Source organism: Podarcis vaucheri (genome assembly GCF_965113315.1).
Source record: "Podarcis vaucheri genome assembly, chromosome: 8".
Taxonomy (NCBI): Eukaryota; Metazoa; Chordata; class Lepidosauria; order Squamata; family Lacertidae; genus Podarcis; species Podarcis vaucheri.
The window spans coordinates 48,788,512-48,808,307 of NC_138766.1; the positions used below are offsets into that span (position 1 = coordinate 48,788,512).

General features: G+C 41.8%; 1 protein-coding gene across 3 annotated transcripts in view; it reads right to left on the minus strand.

The window, feature by feature from the left end:
* Positions 1 to 18,900, minus strand: part of TMEM241 (transmembrane protein 241) — a 55,793-nt gene extending 36,893 nt beyond the window's left edge. The window contains exons 1-7 of one of the 3 annotated variants that reach the window (XM_082234858.1): positions 18,680 to 18,892; positions 13,080 to 13,126; positions 11,374 to 11,451; positions 7,778 to 7,859; positions 4,446 to 4,523; positions 3,378 to 3,403; positions 1,635 to 1,686 (exon numbers count right to left, since the gene is read on the minus strand). In XM_082234858.1, the coding sequence (XP_082090984.1) occupies positions 1,635 to 1,686; positions 3,378 to 3,403; positions 4,446 to 4,523; positions 7,778 to 7,859; positions 11,374 to 11,451; positions 13,080 to 13,126; positions 18,680 to 18,751 (435 nt within the window). In that variant the 5' untranslated portion in view covers positions 18,752 to 18,892. Of the gene's footprint in view, positions 1 to 1,634; positions 1,687 to 3,377; positions 3,404 to 4,445; positions 4,524 to 7,777; positions 7,860 to 11,373; positions 11,452 to 13,079; positions 13,127 to 18,679 lie in introns of all 3 variants that reach the window. The other 2 variants (XM_082234859.1, XM_082234860.1) reach the window with 2 other exon arrangements.
* Positions 18,901 to 19,796: the final 896 nt, after the last annotated feature.

The window sequence follows — 19,796 nt, forward strand, 5'->3', positions numbered from 1 at the left end:
CTCCCTCGGCCAATAAAGCGAGATGAGCACTGCAACCCCAGAGTCGTCCACGACTGGACCTAATGGTCAGGGGTACCTTTACCTTTATGGGAGGGACTGAGGGCTAGCTCCACTACTGCTGTGTCCATGCCTGCAAATCTGACTGGAATGTAAAGAAGCTCGATTCATGCACAACAGTGTATGCGCAGAGCAGCAGCCCGCATAATGGGACTGATCCACCCTCCCAACACCAGCATTGCTGCAGCATACTGGAGGGACCTGTGGTAGGGCAAGGTGCTGGTGAGGGCAGGACTATGCAGTTCTGCTGCCCCCCTGCCCCATGCCAGCTCCTTCCAAGTAAGCTGCAGTGGTGCTGGGAGGGCGGATGTGGCTCTGCCTCACCGCACGGATCGCATCCAGCATAGAGCTTCACCACAACAAAGTGGGGACATTGACTCTGGTCTCCCTTCATGTGGAGGAGTGCTACATTGATGTGCATATAGACTGTTTGTACCAGGGATGAACATGAAGATGAAATGGAGGCTGGTCACACCAAGTGCTGGTGGTGGAGGGCTTGCAACTCCACAACCCCCACCCTTCCACATGTTCTGTCAAAGTGTAGGGCATGTGTGAGCATCCGCCCCGCCCCCCATAGACAGGCCTTACCTTGGGGAGAGAGGGATCTGGGTGGTGGTTTCTCATTGTCACGCACTACTGGCTTTTTTCTTCAATGCTAAGTTTTGCCTGCTATGGCTGCAATCTTGTTTTAATCACTTTAAAAGTTGTTAGCCTGCCTTTCCATTAATGTTTGAGGCAGCTTTTAACAGAGGGCAGCCTCAAGAAAAATACAAATTATAAGAGGGACAAAAAAGGAGGTAAAACAGAATTCAAAGCTAATTAACCAGGAAGGTTGAAAGCTTAAGAGAATGGCAGGTTGGATGGATGCCTGTATAAAAAGGTGTTTTAGAAGTGATGGAAGAGGGGGCGAGAGGCGCCTCCCTAGGGAGAGAGTTTGAAAACCAACCGAGGGCACAGAGAAGGCCCCCTTCTGCGTCCCACCCAGACCTAATTCAGATATTGGTGGGTTGCAAAGGAGAGGAGTGGGCAGGCAGTCTCACGGAGAAGACAGCACCACTATTCACTCTCTCTTCAAAACTTAAAAACAGCTCTGAGTAAACATGGACGTGGCTGTATGTTTTTAAAAACAAGTGCAATAATGCATGTGGGGAGAGAAGAGGAGACTTCCAGAGGCACTAAGAAACAATTTACTGAAATATGCCTAATGTATTTCCAGTGCAAAAAAACTTATTTGGCTGACTAAAATATTATCCATATATACAAAATGATTCAGAAACAAAGACATGAAGATTTCGCTTGAAAATATAGCTTGTTTCTGTGCAGATGCCCCGAAGATTTTTACACCTGAAAAGCATTAGACTCCTTTCAGCACACTGTTTCCTAGGGCTTGCTATGGCGGACCTGCCTCTGTGAAAGGTTTTGTTGCTTGGCCTGTGCCCTCCTGCCTTTTCTTCTCAATAGCCAATCACAATCAAGAGGGAATGTTCACTTCCTGAATCCAATAGCAAGACAAATGGAAGGAGGCAGCCATTTCACAGTCATCTTAGGATTGTATTTTTTTAAACCAACCTACCTACCTGTGGATCACAGAAAGGAAGGCACCCTGCTGCTACCAGAAGAGTCAGCACTCTGCATGGAAGAAACAGTATGCCACATGACTGACATTCATTGCAATGCATTCTCAGAGGAATTATATATTTCTATTTCATTAAATACATCCATCTGTCTATCTCATCCTGTATCTATCTCATCCTGCCTCCAAATAGCTCAAGGAGGTACATGTAGTTCTATGTCTCATTTATCCTCACTATTACCCTGTAAGTTAGGGTTAAGCTGTGAAATATTGACCATGGTTATCCAGTCCATGGTTATCCAGTGAGCTTCATGGCTGAATGGAGATTTGATCGCATGCTCAATTCAAACATGGTGACCCAGGGATAGCACACATGGTACTTTTCAGATGATGATGGACTCCAAATCTCATCAGCACAAGGCAGCATGACCAATAGTCAGTGATAATGGAAGCTGGACTCCAACATCATATTGTCTGCCGCTGCCATAACCAAAGCCCTGCCCTGGCTTTATTCATAATTTTCGGTTTTGTTATTATTCCAACTACTACTATATTTGCCACATGACAAGCAACAAGCATGATCAAATGGATGAGAATAACATAGACACTGAAATTGCCCGTTGGGAGAAGAGGAAAAAAAGCTAAGACACACAATGTGTAGTAGCCCCTTCTTACAACATCCCCTTCTGCTTTTGTCACGACCCCATCTGCCCTATTCTTGCTTTGCAGACCCAGCTTGAATTCAAACCACAGCTGCAAATCCTTTTGCCAAAAGCAGGGCTTGCAGTTGGAGCTGAATGTAAGCAGCCCAAATGCAAGCCCCACTGCAGCTGTCATGGACGCACTTTAGTTATCCCACACCTGGTGTCACATGATGTCAAGTACAGTAACGTATCCATCACAGCAGGATAAAAATTGGCCATGTGGGCCATGCTAGAAAAAGTTAGTCCTTTCTCTCACACAGTTTCTCCAATGCAAATCACCTCTCTGAAGCTGCTATAATCTGCGGGGAGGGGGGGAATACTGGCTTAATACAAAAACACTTGAATTCCAAAAAGTTTTCTTAAGTTATTAACTTGAGTTACTTTTAAACACAAAGTTAAAATATGTTTATTATTTTTGAGATATTTTACTGAATCATTCTTATATAATATCTTCTCATAGTTCTGTTTGCCTGTGAACAATCTTTTGCCGTCAAGGTCTTTTGGAAATTGTGTATTTAAGCATTTTGAAAAAATATGCACACAAACACAATTATTTCATCCCCTCTGATCCAAAGCTCATCAAATACAGATATATATTTCTGAGCACTTACTATAATTCTCTGAAACAATACTGTACTGTATTTAAAAAGGAATCTAATTTAATAATGATGCACCCAATTCAAATTGGTCCTAGGCCTAAATCCAATGAATAATTAGGGATGCCTAAGACCACTGATTTTAATGAACTTAAGGAGGCTTAACTGTGTTGGCTTCAGAAAGACAACTCCAAGAGGTGAGTCAAGAAAAAGAACCATGGAATTATGATTCACCTGGAGAAGTTATGGTGGGACTCTGTGTGTCAACCTGCTGAGTAATATAATTTCTAGACAGTTTCATCTTTATGTTCAAAGCTTTTCTGGATTTAAGCATTAAAAACTTGTCCTTTTTGAAGTTTACGATGACTAGAAGACCAACTTTGCAATCTGTGAGAAATCTAGGCCCTCTGTGAAATTCTCTATAGACTTATACATTGAGAAACTTACCTACAAATTTTTAGTCTAGAGGTCTGCTGTTAAGAAAGGAAATAAAATGCAATCAAAACACTGGAAAGAAAATGTGTTATTATGCATCTAGACTTCTGACAGTTTTCCAAATGCAAGTTCTATTATTGTGGTACCTGTAGAAGAAAAAATGAGCTCAACTTGAAATAGTTCCTAAATAAATTAGCTTGTAAAATTGCACACATACCCCAGCCAAATTATTAGGATTGCCTTATTACTAGCTGTGACCCTATCTGGATGTAGAAGATATTTCCCTGGTTACCTCTAGACTGGGTTAGTGTAATGCAATCTATGTGTGTCTGCCTTTAAAAAGGATTCATAAGCTACAGCTGTTGCAAAATGCTAATTCTACACCAGGAGCTAATTCTGGCAGGGCCTTTTCAGTGGTGGCCTCATCTTTTTAAAAAACAAACAAACACCTCTCTCCATGAAATGCGCCTTCCCTCCCTGTTGTTGTTCAGGTAGGATCTACATTATACTTCAAATAGCTTTTAACCGAGGGCTCAATTAGACCAAATGTTCCTCACCACAGCCTTAGTGGAAAGAGTTCCCACTTATATAATCTGGGGCATCTGATTTTCACCAATTCTTCCTACCTGCTTAAGTTCCTCCCTTTGAAAGCTGCTCCTGGTGGTTGGGAATGCTGGAACAGAATACTATAGGGCTGCAGTTGAAAAATATTGGGTGTCCCAATTTGTGGAAGGGGTTTTTCACTAAGGCAAAACTACCAAGGATACAACTCTTGGACTGCATCAAAATCAGTATTTTCCCCCTCTCTGGTTCAATGATCTGAGCTATTTATCTTCAGAGTGACACCATCATTCGACTCCCTTTTACAGACTTCAAAATACACATTCTTCCCACAGAATTCAATAATTTTCTTTCCATTTCTGAAAGGAAAACGTTTGAAGTATTTCCCTTATTAAAAATAAAATTAAATTAGTAACTGGATTATTTAGCAGAGCTGGGAAAACCTGGTAACACTAATTTCACTATTTCCAAAGCCCTGGCACAGGCTGTTAACAACACAGGAAATTCATTTTGTCATACCTCTTTCTGCACAAATGCCTCGATTCCACAAGCTATAACGTCTGCAGCATTGTGTAAGGTAAGAAAGATAGGAATTGGCTGTCAAGGGAGAAAATGTGACCAATAAGATTAGCACTGCAGATTCTGAAAAGATCCTCTTCTGCACTTATTCATGTTTCTCTTGGGTTGTCCTAAAAACCAGATATTTCTAGGCATACAGTTTCCCTTATAAACAGCTGTAGGAGCTTGCAGGTATGAAATGAGGTGGCGCACAAAGCATTAGATTTCTCCCATGAGCATAGTGCTAAGAACTAGTACCATGAGGAAAAACAGTTCTCCAGGAAGGGACAGAATGTTTAGCCTAGTTTCAGTCTGTGTCAATTTCATACATGCTCAAAACTCTGATCTATTTCTTTATTAACCCACTGTGATTTTTTAAAAAAATAATCATGCAAAAATGTGTATTCAAATACCCAGGGCTTTTTTTCCTAAAAATATATTTAGGGGTACTCTCATTTTTACTCAAGAAAACCACCATTTTATAGTTAATCTGGGGAAATAAAGTAAACGGACAAAAGTACAAAGATTCACAAAATGTTTAGGGCAGGGGTAGGCAACCTAAGGGCCGTGGGCCAATCGATTTCTTCCGGCCTGCGGATAGTCCGGGAATCAGCGTGTTTTTACATGAGTAGAATGTGTGCTTTTATTTAAAATGCATCTCTGGGTTATTTGTGGTGCATAGGAATTCATTCATTATTTTTTTCAAAATATATTCCGGCCCACTACATGGTCTGAGGGACGGTGGACCAGCCCATGGCTGAAAAAGGTTGACCCCTGGTTTAGGTGTATATGTATTCTTGCATCCCCCCAGGGGGAAAGAAGCACTGCAAATACCCAAGATGCTGATCTGAGCCTTCAAACACATGTAAATTGACAACTGAGCAGCTGGAGGAAAAGTGGAGCCATCTGGTAAATTGGGAGAGAGAGGGTGTTGCTAATGGCTCTCTCGATTCCATATAGCGCCCCCCCCCCATGTCAGAAAAGGTTGGGAACCCTTGAGCTAATGAAACCTATCTCATCACTCCAAAAACGAACCACGTCCAAACTGGAAACTATATGGAAAACTTGGAATATGGACTATCTAGTCAAACTAATTTGTCTTCTAAGACGTACATGCAAGGATACTATAAATTAGTTCTGTATAAAACGGAATTTGTAAATTAAAGGAACAGCTTTATTTGATAGGATACTTATTTTAGGTGTCTGCCACTGATCTTTTTTATTTTGTATAAACAATTTATCTGTTATTCTTGTATTTTTTTCACTAGAAATGCTTTTTCTAGTAACAAACATGTAGGCCATAACAAATTATTTGGACCTAAGACACACCCACTTAACAAAGTACATTCTAAATACTTGGGAATTTGCAAGAAATGGTATTCAATGAACAGCCAAACATGGCACATAACCAGTCAGTTGTTGACTGGTCTTCAGTAGGATCAAAAAAACAATTCATGCCGCCCATGCTCAAGAATTTGCCAATCATTATTGTTAATCTCTTGTAAAAACATCACATCATGTTTTGCCGTGTACATTTTGTTATGGGGTCAGTGTTGATTATATTTTATCAATACAGATATATTTTAAAAACAAGGCACAGTTCCTAGTTCCACTGCTGGCCTTGTTACCCACCATTTATGCTGCCCCTCACTGCTGCTGAGGCAGAAAGTTAAACGGAGCCCGTCATCTAACACAGGCCACTTGAACTGGAGCACAATAATAGGAAATACTAGAAGCAATGTCTAAGAAAGCTGACACCAGAATTTACATTTTTCCTTTTCTGCAGCCAAGTTTTAACACACACATGTATATACAGACACACTCACACACCCCTTCCCCTCCCATACGCTATTGGCTCTTTCTAGAGCCAAGAGAAATGTGTTTTGCTGCCAACAGTGGCTCCAGATTGCCCAGCTCAGCTAACCTTCGCCAGATGTCTATTGTCTTTGCTGATATTTTTTAGGAGCTTTAGTCTTTATAAAAGGAAGCTCAGTATGTTGGTCCAGCCAGCATAAGCAAATTGCCATCTCCTCAATTCCACTATCTCACGAACACATCTCAGCCAGTTGTTGTTCCAGAAATTCTCATTTCAGTTTGAAATGTAAATTCTTAGATGAAATAGGCAGGCACATGCCCTCACAGCTAAGTAAGACCCATTTCTACAGCCACTGTGTAGATTGCATTTCAAGTGCAGAAATAAAAAAAACAACATTTCAAGTGTTTTCACAATCCCATCTTAACACCGCCATTTTAAAGAGGAACTGAGACTGAGTTTGGGGAAGAGCAAGAATCTGAAGCCAGGTCTCCCCACTACGTGTCCGCACTGGCTCTCATGCAGCGCAGAATTACTCACCAAACAAAGGGACAAAGCAAACATCATAATTAAAACCAGCTCGACTGATTTGGAAATGAAGCTATATGTAGTTATATGATGCACCACAGTAGTGGCAATAGGCATTTGAGCACTAATTTAGGAATCATGTTAACAACAATGAAAATTCATTTTATGCTCCTATCTATTTCATGTGTCAAGATGGAGCATCTTTCATATTCATGCACAATGAGCTAAGGCCTCATCATAACAGTAGATTCTGAAGAGGCGGGAGTAACAGAAAAAAGTGGGGAGGGGGAGATTATGGGATGTAAGTCAACAGAAAAAGGAAGAGTCACATAGACTAAACTTCCCCAGTTGCCTTATCAGAGGATGTAAGTGCTTCATGTGCTAATTCCCAGGGCAAAAGGAAAGAGAGGAAGGGAATGAGCTCTGGCTCCTGTTAAAGGTGACTTGTTTTGTGCTGAGAATTCTTAGTTATTTTGCTGCTGGAGCTCATTATACCCATTACACCCATGCAAGGCAGCTTATTTAATATATATATATAACCTCTTTCATCATTAATTATCAGTTTTGCATTATACACAGCTGGAGATATACATTTCAGTCTTGTTGAATCTGTTCATGCATCATATTTGCAAAAGTGGTTGTTATTGTCACCAATGTACATATAGGGACAATATAACACGCAAAGCTGAAAATTAGGGAATTGTTTGCAAAGAAACCATCCAGTCAGCACAAGGATTTCCACTTGTGCGACGGGATTTGCCCCTTCTCCTCCCCCACTTTCCCTAAACTTGCTCCAGATGACGCTTACATCTTCCAAACGGCAGTTAGTGTTTTTACAAATGACTTTAACCTCAGTTAGGTCAATGACTTTAACCTTAGTATGCTATCTGGAGTAAAACATTAACACCAACAAATGAAAAAGCATGTTAGTTTCCATTTGCCTGTATCTTACCAGTCTGGACAGTGCCCTGGAACCTGCATAAATAATGCCCACAAAGAGTGCAGAAGCTGGAAGCCATGACAGCACTTCAGTTCTGTAAAAACAAATGGCGCATACAGTTACGACTATGCCAGATTCTGTATACAAACGATATCAAAAGACATCTATCCAAAACATTTTCCTCAACTAAACAAAGGGAAATGAACCTGGACCAGGTGTAATTAAGAGCCATGAAGGAAGTTGGAAGCTCTGCAAGATACATCTCTTGGCATTGTATCTGACCATTCCCATGCTGCAAAGATGCAGTGTATCCAAGTAACCATATTGGGTTAGCTCTTCTGAAAATCTGCAATGATGACATGCCTCTACAGTGTAATCTCCTGATTCTGTTTTTAAGTATGTTGTTCTGCTCAAGCAATGAGTTAGTTGAATTCAATCCAACTTCTGCTCATACAACATAAATTCTCTTCCCTCACACCGGGCCCAAATCTTATCTGGCTCAAACTGACAACTACTATAATTATTTTGCTGGTAACTTCAATTCAGATGCCTCCTTAAAACAAGCAATGTCATTTGAACTGAAGTAGCAGTGGAAAAATAAAGCCCTAAAGCTTGAGAATGAGGTCTCCATGTGGAAAACAGAGATCACTGACCACAATGTGAAGTCTCAGGAATCCCTGAAATGTTTGCATGTCCAATGTGACCATCTAAAATGCAATGGAAAAGGCCATTAGAACCGTTCCCACGATGGAACTTCAGAACTCAATCCTGCCAAGAGGGATTCTTTTTCAGGGCTGGAAAAGAATGTCTAGCACTACGGGAAATGCTTCAACAGCAGTCATCACTCTAACATGCCAAGCCATACAACAGTCAGGCTCAGAATCTGCTATAATGACTTTGCATAGAGCACTGTGTTGTGCATTCCTTGACAAGTACGAAAGAAATATGCAGTATTCCATGAATCGGAATGGTAACTTGGAGATGACAAGACATGCCTACGCTACAAATCTAGATTGATCATCATGGCATCTACCCAAAGAGCATTGCAGATAACTCTTCTGTGAAGGAGTTAAAAGATCTCAATCAGAGAAATTTCAGCACACACTCAAAATCTAAATACCCCTCTCATCCTTAGGCTTCCTTTGTTGATGGAAAAATAGGCAAGTTAAGGTTGTTGTGTGGATGCACTCATCACCCAAGGCATAGTTTGTTCATTCTAGACACAAAATACAGAGGTTCTTGGAGAATTATGTGTACACAAACAGCCTACTTTCAGATCTAGATTTCTGAAGGAGTTAGAAGCAGCTCCTGTATCTTTCCATCTGCAAACAGAGACACAAGTACAATATGAGTCACCCCACCCACTTTGAAATCTGTTGGGGTTGATGATACTCAGTATTTCTGCAAATGAGACTGAAGGGAACTTTAGGCACCAAGGAAGCCAACAGCCAAAATCTCATTTATTCTGTGGCTCAATGAACAGAGCGAGGAACTCATGACTTGCACACAGCCTGAGTCTTCCATCATTGTTGCTGATCAAAATCTTAAGACACCCCAGTGCTGATATTTCTATAAGATAATAATCTTCCATGTTGTAGGGAATATGTACACAAAGATCAAATACATAGCCAGAGGGCAGGGGGGCAGCTACCACCCCAAATCAAGTAAATAAAAATACTTAACTGACTAATTTCATCACAGATAATTTGGTGCTGCCCCACCCCAATATAAAGCCTGTCCCCGCAAAATAAATCCTGGCTATGCCCATGTTGGGGACCCCTTGACTAATGTAACACATTCTGCATGAAGCTGCATTTGAAGAAGGGGTAGAAGCTGCAGCCAGTGCAGAATTCTGAAGCATGCCTCTTGAAAACAGACTTCCTATTCTGCCTCATCCATGCTGTCAGTTCTTTCCATGTCCAAGCATTAAATTGCTTGAGTTCTGGGTACCCTAAGGAGTGCCTCTTTCCTTACACTCCTCCCCTTTTAACTTTAGGTCTTCTGCGGGATGCCATCCTTTGCATCCCATCTTTTATTCAACAAGAGCAGGGAGCAGGAAAGTCTCTGTGTTAGGATTACCTTGCTTAGACTGACATCTAGTGGAGTGAAGTCTTAAGCTCCAAAGCAGAACAATATTTAACCAAGTTAGGAGACAACAGCGCTTTGGTTTTTAACAGAAAGCATCAGGGTGACGAGAACAATATTTAAGCCACCCTTACCACAATGTTCAGTTGCTATCACAGAATGCCACCCTGGAGCTCCATCAGATATCTATCCCCTGATGTGCAGCCATTCTACAAATGGAAGAACAGAACTACTGACGTTGCTCAGAATGAATTTCTCCAAGCACAGATCTTTATGTCACAGGTCACTATTCTTCTAGGGGAGGACATGATAGAGGTGTGTAAAATTATGCATGGAAAGAAGAAAGTGGAGAGGGAGGTTTTTCTCCCTCCTTCAAAATACTAGAACACAGGGGCATCCAGATTCCAAAGAAGCTGAATGCTGGAAGAGTCAGAACAGACAAAAGGAAATACTTCTTCTCGCAGTGCACAGGAACCAACTTCCACAAGAGGAAGTGATGGTCACCAACTTGGATGTCTTCCCAAGAGGATCAGACAAATTCATAGTGGGGAAGGCTAACAATGGTTACCAGGCAGGATGACTATGTTCTGTTTCCACCTCCAGAAGCATTATGCCTCTGCACACCAGTTGCTGGGAGAGGAAAGAGCAGTGGGGCACTTGGGTCCTGCTCACATACTTCCCATAGGTATCTAGTTAGTCACTGGGAGAACAGGAGAGTGGGTTACATGGGCCACTGGCCTGATCAGGGGGTTTCTTCTTATATACTTACGTACATAACCCTGGACAAAATGAAGCATTTTTTTCTGTGGGTTTTTGCCTCTCAAATTCATGAGAGGTTTTTTTTAATGTGTTCAATTTAAACATCAGACTAGATTTCCATGGAATAAATCAGCTATTCCTAAAACTGTATCCCAAACAGTTCATAATTGGGCAAGACCAGGCACCCCCAAACTCAGCCGTCCAGATGTTTTGGGACTACAGTTCCCATCATCCCTGACTACTGGTCTTGTTAGCTAGGGATGATGGGAGTTGTAGTCCTAAAAAACATCTGAAGGGCCGAGTTTGGGGATGCCTGGGCTAGACAGTCAAACAGCAAGTAAGTGATCTTGCATACTAAGATGCAAACAGCAGATTTCTCAGTTCTAGATTGTATGCAATCTAAAATGCCCTATAGAGTTGGGAAGTATCTTCATTTGACCATGCTAATAATATAAGAATGGGACAGGGGGCTGGAAGAGAAAAGCCTACACACTTGTCCACAGACACTTGATGAAACTGTGGCCTATCCTATGGTTTTAATCTCATGAGTATATGTGCAAAGTTATATAAATGCATAAAGAAAACACTCCAGTTACATACAGAAAAAAGTGTGTGCATGTTTATTATTATTTTACCACTACACAGTTCTTGCAACATTATGGGGTAAAAACCACAGCCAAGTATCTGAAATAAGATGACACATATTCCAGTGAATATTAATTGGAATACCGTCTGTATATTCTTACACTGCAATTTCATTGTACCTTGAACTGCTGCTGATCTCAGTCCAGCCAATCTTCCAGGAAATGTGTAGGAGAAATCCACCAACTAGTGTCTGCCAGCTGCAATTGAAACACGTACAATGTTCTGTTTCTAAACAATTAACCCAAATCAATTATTACTCACAGTAGAGGCTTCTTCCATGAGTGACACAGTCTGATCATATGCTGCCTTCAGTCATTGGACTGGCAGTATAAAGGGCAACAAAATAAAATTATGATGATGGAACAAAACAACAAATTATATTCCTAACAGGCAACTTGGGCTGCTGCAGAGCCAGTAGATGCACCCGCACCTGTAGTTAAAGCATCAGCTGTTTAAGTGGAGCAAAACCACAAAGCTTTTACACTGCTAAATTCTGAAATCAAAGATTCCACCTGTTGAGGCCACAGGGAACAGAGCTTAAGCCAACTTCTCCTTCTCTAAGGCCATTTGCAGAAGTGACACTGAAGCTAGTTTGTATATCCAACATATGCAAGGCAAATATTGATTAGGATGCACATATATATATTTAAAAGAATATTATATGAATTAGTGTCAGGTAAGCTGTACAGTGGTACCTCGGGTTACATACGCTTCAGGTTACATACGCTTCAGGTTACACACTCCGCTAACCCAGAAATAGTGCTTCAGGTTAAGAACTTTGCTTCAGGATAAGAAGAGAAATCAGGTTCCAGCGGCGCGGCAGCAGCAGGAGGCCCCATTAGCTAAAGTGGTGCTTCAGGTTAAGAACAGTTTCAGGTCAAGAACGGACCTCCGGAACGAATTAAGTACTTAACCTAAGGTACCACTGTATAAGCTATGAGTCTTGCTATGAACTTGTTGGGTGGCCCAAAGCAAGCCACTTCAGCAGGGGTCGTCAATATCATGCCCTCCAGATGTTGTTGGACTTCCATATGGCCCAAGCAGCAAGGGCAACAGTCATAATGGGAGTTGTTGTCCAACAGCATCTGGAGGGCATTATGTCAGCTCCCCCACACAACATGGTCAATCTAGTCTACTGCCCATCAGCTTAACTGAGTGATCCCATTTTCTAGTCTTACTGGAGACACATTTCTCTCTATTCACTTTTTCACCTCATGCATAATTAGATAATCCTCACTCAAATAACCATCAGCTTACACTTGTTTTGTCTGGGTTTGTCACACAGAATCTTAAGAACTGTTGTAACTTGACAGAGACTTTCAGAAGCCACTGTGAAAATAAGAACTCTCTTTCCTACCATCTTGGTCTTGCCCCCCCCTTGCCCCCCATAGCTGTCAATTTTAAACCACCAATCAAATCTCTCCCTCAGAACAGTTTGAGCACTCTGCCATCAGCTTTGTGATTTTGGTTAAACTGCCTTTGTACAGCCTTCCTCTGCTGTTTTGTGGGAAGTAGGCCGACCATAGGATTTGACATATTTGAAGCCCTTGAACATTTGAAATGGGGAATGAAAGTTATCAAAACTTGGAAAATGGCACATTCCTTCCCCCTCAGCTACAGGGAGGGGCTGGTGAAAAAATAGCAGTTTTTGACACAGAAGCAGAGAGCTAAGAATTAGGACAAGTGAATAACATGTTGTAACAATAAAACATATAGGAGTTTCCCAGATGAGGATATACAGCAATTGTATACACCAACATTACCCTCTGTCTGGTACAGCTACCTACTTATTCTGTCATTTGTAATGCGCTTTTGAAATACTTACCCTTGAAAAAGAGTAGGGTAGGTGAATTTCAGGACAGACAGAACATACTGGAAGACAAAACACCAAGTTAGGGGATAGTACATAAACACACACAGTGGCGTAGCGTGGGGGGTGCAGGGGGGGCCGGCCGCACCGGGCGCAACATCTGGGGGTTAGGGTTAGGGAGCGCAAATCCACGGGTTAGGGGGCGCAAATTACTTGCCTTGCCCCGGGTGCTGAGAACCCACGCTACGCCACTGAACACACACACACACACACACACACACACACACACACACTTACTTTTCAAGTAATTTTAACAGAAATCAATGGATGCAATGGATCAGGCAATGAAACAGAACCCAGCCATAAAAAGGAAAAAGAAAACAAGTCATAGCTAGCCCTGACCTGAATAGGCTACTTGGGACAGAACTCACTTATTAATGAGTGCAATTTGAATTAACTAAGTGACCACTTCAAGTAAGAGAATCTACCAAACTCATTGGCTTATCAGATGTACATTTTTTCCCCCGTAATTCAAACAAAGGAGTTGCAAGTAGACATTGTAAGCTGAAGAAGATTTAAAGTAAAGCCTTAGAAGCTACCTGTTGCATAGGATTCTCATGACCTTTACTGGTTCTGCCTTAACCACAAACCAAACCAAAGCAATATACATATATATATATATATATATATATATATATATATATATATATATATATTTGCTTTCGTAGATTTTCACGGGTACAGGAATGCAGGTTTTGGTGTCTTCGGGTGTCTTCCCGTGTAAGAGTCGGGGTGTCTGGGCGACGTTTCGACGAGGTCTCACTCGTCATCTTCAGGCTGGTGCTTTCGGCTTCTTGTTACTGGAACAGAGCAGAATCTGGTGTTTGAGTTTCTATAAATACTGTTGAGGGGTGTGGTGTATAGCCTCCAACGTTCTGGGCAGAGAGGAAGTTCCTAGATTAGTGTGTCTTTTCTTCTTTTGTTCCTTAATTACTTGAGGGATATCTTGAGTGATTTCATGAGTGATATTCTGAATACCACTGGGTGGGTCATTAAGTGTAGATTAGTTGCTAAAGCTTTCGTGTCTTGACCTCTTGAGCTTGTGAAGAGTTTTTCTGAGAAGATGGCTGTGCTGCATTTAGTTGTGCTCTGGCTTGGCTTCGTGTATAGGGGCGAGCTGTGATTTTGTGCCTTGTGCCAGCCAGATCTGTGTAGGGATTGCAGGGGGGTGCAGCATCCGGAGGTGCCACTATAGTTTGGCTACTGGATGGAGTCTGTAATATGTCTGTGGAGAGGGTCTGGGTTTGGGTCTGGTGTGGTTGATTGGTGACGGCGTTCTGTGTGCCTCTGGTTCTGGTGTCGGTTTTTGTGGGGAGGGCTAATTTCCAGATGTCTGGCAGGCGGGACGTGTCGTCACGCTTGTTCATGTTGTGAGGGTGTTTCTCTATCTCGATGGCTTCCATGATTATTCTCTTGTGGTGATGTTCCATGTTAAAGAGCAATTTGGAATCTGCAAAATTAATTTCGTGTCCTGTTTCTTTCATGTGTTGGAAAAGAGAGGAAGTTTTTTCTTCTTTTTTGACGGCATTCTTGTGTTCTGCGATACGTGCATTTATTCGTCTGTTTGTTTGTCCAATGTACGTGGCTGGGCAGACTTTGCAGGGTATTTCATAGACCCCTTGGTTTTCCAGCTGGATTTTGTCTTTTGGGTTTCTGAGGATATTGGCTATTTTTTGGTTGGTGCAGAAGGCTGTTTTGATATTGTGTTTATGGAGGATTTTGCTAATTTTGTCTGTAGTGCCCTTGATATAAGGAAGGAGGGCCATGCCATTGTTTTCTTCTGTGTCTTGGTTTTTGGGGGGTGTTTCTTTTTGGATTAGCTTCGTAACCCTGTTTTTCTGGTATCCATTGGCGATTAACACATTTGAGAGATTCTGTAACTCAGTTGTCAAGTGGTCTTTGTCAGCCAGGCGTTTGGTTCTGGAGATGAGAGTCTTGGCTACGGAGTTTATTTGTGCAGGGTGGTGGTGTGATTGTGCATGTAAGTAGCGGTTGGTGTGTGTTTTTTTCCGGTAGATAGTGTGTCCTAGGGAGCCATCAGGTTTTTTGTAGATTAGGACGTCAAGAAAGGGGAGTTGGTTGTTGTCTTCTATTTCCATAGTGAATTGTATTTTGGGGTGTAGGCTGTTGAGATGTGTGAGGAAGCTATCTAGTTTTTCTTTCCCGTGTGGCCAAATTACAAAGGTGTCGTCAACATATCTGAGCCAAAGTTTGGGTTTGTGTTCTGACTTGTCTAAAGCATTGGTTTCAAAGTGTTCCATGTACAAATTTGCGATGACCGGTGAGAGGGGTGATCCCATAGGTGCTCCTTCTATCTGTTTGTATCTTTGTCCATTGTGGATGAAGTACGTGTTGGTTAGGCAGTGGTTGGTCAGGTCCAGGATGTATTTGGGGGGGTTGTATTTGTTTTGGATGGCTGTCAAGGCTTCATTAATGGGTACTTGAGTGAAGAGAGATACAACATCGAAGCTCACAAGAAGGTCATCGGGATGTAGGTATTGGGATGTAGGTATGTAGGTATGTAGGTAGGAAAAAACACACACCAACCGCTACTTACATGCACAATCACACCACCACCCTGCACAAATAAACTCCGTAGCCAAGACTCTCATCTCCAGAACCAAACGCCTGGCTGACAAAGACCACTTGACAACTGAGTTACAGAATCTCTCAAATGTGTTAATCGCCAATGGATACCAGAAAAACAGGGTTACGAAGCTAATCCAAAAAGAAACAAACCCCCAAAAACCAAGACACAGAAGAAAACAATGGCATGGCCCTCCTTCCTTATATCAAGGGCACTACAGACAAAATTAGCAAAATCCTCCATAAACACAATATCAAAACAGCCTTCTGCACCAACCAAAAAATAGCCAATATCCTCAGAAACCCAAAAGACAAAATCCAGCTGGAAAACCAAGGGGTCTATGAAATACCCTGCAAAGTCTGCCCAGCCACGTACATTGGACAAACAAACAGACGAATAAATGCACGTATCGCAGAACACAAGAATGCCGTCAAAAAAGAAGAAAAAACTTCCTCTCTTTTCCAACACATGAAAGAAACAGGACACGAAATTAATTTTGCAGATTCCAAATTGCTCTTTAACATGGAACATCACCACAAGAGAATAATCATGGAAGCCATCGAGATAGAGAAACACCCTCACAACATGAACAAGCGTGACGACACGTCCCGCCTGCCAGACATCTGGAAATTAGCCCTCCCCACAAAAACCGACACCAGAACCAGAGGCACACAGAACGCCGTCACCAATCAACCACACCAGACCCAAACCCAGACCCTCTCCACAGACATATTACAGACTCCATCCAGTAGCCAAACTATAGTGGCACCTCCGGATGCTGCACCCCCCTGCAATCCCTACACAGATCTGGCTGGCACAAGGCACAAAATCACAGCTCGCCCCTATACACGAAGCCAAGCCAGAGCACAACTAAATGCAGCACAGCCATCTTCTCAGAAAAACTCTTCACAAGCTCAAGAGGTCAAGACACGAAAGCTTTAGCAACTAATCTACACTTAATGACCCACCCAGTGGTATTCAGAATATCACTCATGAAATCACTCAAGATATCCCTCAAGTAATTAAGGAACAAAAGAAGAAAAGACACACTAATCTAGGAACTTCCTCTCTGCCCAGAACGTTGGAGGCTATACACCACACCCCTCAACAGTATTTATAGAAACTCAAACACCAGATTCTGCTCTGTTCCAGTAACAAGAAGCCGAAAGCACCAGCCTGAAGATGACGAGTGAGACCTCGTCGAAACGTCGCCCAGACACCCCGACTCTTACACGGGAAGACACCCGAAGACACCAAAACCTGCATATATATATATATATATATATATACAGTACATACACACACTGCAAGTAATTTAATTTGATTGATTAAATTACATGCTATTCTTACATACTTTCCCCCTTGAACTTCATTGTTCATTTGCTTTCTGCCTTGAAAATACCACAGCCTGTTGCTTTTCATCCACCCCTGTGTTCCTATAATCAGATTTTTCTAAAGGATGTTGCAAGTCTCTGTTTTAAAGGTAACAGATGCTAGAAAGATGCTTAAAAGACTTGTAGCACCTTAAAGACTAACAAATACAAGATGGCCTAATTTATTTTATTTATGTAAACTGTTTCTAAGCTGTCCTTCAGTGGATTCCAGAACGGAATACAATAAATATGAGAATTAATCAAAGCTACAGATGCAGTAACACATTTGTCAAACAATTTATAGACTATGGGGCAAAACAAGACTATACAAACTAAAAGCAGATTAAGGCAATATGACTCTTTAAAATACTTGAGCAAATAGAAATGTTTTAACTTGGCACAAAAAGGCGGTCAGTGCCAGGTACCTCTCAGATCCAAATATGTGGTATCGCCACAGAAGAGGCCTCTCCTTCGTGCATACAAAACACATCTCCATGAAGGAAGGGGCTCAAGATCTCATGGCACAAGCAGATGGGGGGGGGGCAGGCAGGAAGACACGTTCTGTCAGGCATTTGTGTTCCAAACAAACTTTGTTGAACTACAGTTAATACAGAACAATCCTAACCATGTCTACTCAGAATTCCTACTGAATTCAATGGGGCGTACTCCAATGTAAGTAGGGTTTGGATTGCAGCCTTAGTCTTTAAGGAACAGCAAAGACTTTTCTTGACTTTGCAGCAACAGATTAGGTCTGGAAGTTGCTGTAGATCCTGGAAAGGTTACACATTTCACTTGTCACAGAGGAGGGAACAAAATTGTCTGAAGTACTGTACCTCATTGAGACTTGCTCCCAAGTAAATGTGTCTAGTTTTTCTTTATTTCTCCTAACTTCAGGGTGGCAAAGCCAATACATTTAAATGGAAGAAATCCATAAATTATTTATTAATAGTTAAAACCCAGAGTCCTAAACCTAAATATTTAAGACTTGCAGTGTATACAAACTATCAAAAAACATTGTGCTTTCAAATGATAATACAAATAAAACTGCCACAATTTTCTTATCGCTTGAGAGCATGTTTCATTGTCTGTATGTATATACTTTAAGGCTGAGTGGGATGTGATAACCCCATATGACCTTTTGTGCATGATTTTTAATTGTTTTGAGTTTTGTTAAGAGTTCTCACCCAGCCCAAGAAGTATTTCTACTTTATCCTTCACTTAAGGCAACTATATAAAGCCATTAATTTAGTTTATTAATTAACCTCTTGCTTTCCAGGGATAAATGTGAGGCCCCTTCCGTCGTCCTCCCATCCCATGTGGGGTTTAAGAGCGGGCTAAAGGAAAGTCGATTCCGGTAGCTGCAAGTCTCTGCAAGGAGAAAAGTCAGTTCTCGAAAGAAACTGAAAATCAATAAGCAGCTTTTCATCGTCTCGGAGAAAAACACAAGCTCACCGATGCTGGAGAGAAAAGGCAAACAGGGTGTTCAATTTCCCAAGGTATAAAAACTAGCAGACCAGCCAAAACTTGCGACCCTGTGAACATTTTAAAGTCGAAATAAAGGGCAGTTTAAACCAGCAGAGCTCTCTCAGCCTCACCTTGTTGGTGAAATAAGAAGACAAGTAGAACAAACAGAAGGCGAGACCAGTTGCAGGTCTCTTTAAATACATCTGTCAAATCATTTCACCAGTCCGGGGACAGGGAAGAAAAGCACTTTCTCCCGACTGCGGCGACCTGCCTGGAAGAGCGACTGCATGCGGCTGCCATGACAGAGACACGTTGCTCTGGAGTCTGCTCCAATGGGCGCGGAGAAAAGGGCCCCAGGAACCGCCTTCTTAAAGGGACAACGGTTTCCCAGGGCGGAAGGAAAAGAATGCGCTGCCGCTCTCCCCGTTCCTCTCTACGCGGCCTCAATCCCGTTTATGATGCGCTTATACACCGTCTGGCTGGTTAGTCCTTTCTGAGACGGGTGCCGCTTGGACTCCACATTTCTTTTTCTCTAAGTGTTGTGTTTTTTTGCCGCCGGTCCTCAGATTTCCAGAGCAGGTGGTTATCATTGGAGGCGGCAGTGAAGAAAATGCAAGAACTCCAAACGGGACAAAACAAATAGCTTTTAGGATTAAAGACGAAAATCGGAGAAAGCACGGCTGTATACAAATGTATTGTGGAGTTAGGTTTGCTCGCCCCGGCCATGGAAACTCCTTTCAAAGGATCAGAAACTTTATAAAGAAGGAAGCTGCTCATCTCCACCCAGTATCCATGTAAAGATGAATCGTCTTGCGTGCTTATGCCACAATAAAGCTTTTAGCCTTTCAGTGCTACAAGATTCTTTGTTGTTTTTGCTTCAGCAGACTAACACAAGGGAGTGATAGCATAGAAACGCGCAGTTTAAGTGCCTTGGTTTCTCTTACAAATTTTTTATCTTTTGGTACATTTTATGGTGCACTTGGATAATGTGAAACTAACATATAACCACTGGTGTAAACGAATAATTGTACCATATATTTATTTAAATAACCCCGAATAAACTGACGTTAACAATAATTTAGCAATCAACAAATTGTCTATTTCTTTAAAAAAAATACAATGAAAACTGCAAAGTGCTCCACATATCTTCCAGATGGGGTGCTGCCTTACAAATGGGTAATTATGTTCTAATTCTATGTGCTTGCGTGATTGATTCGCAAATGTCCATATACTGTACAGTACATTCAG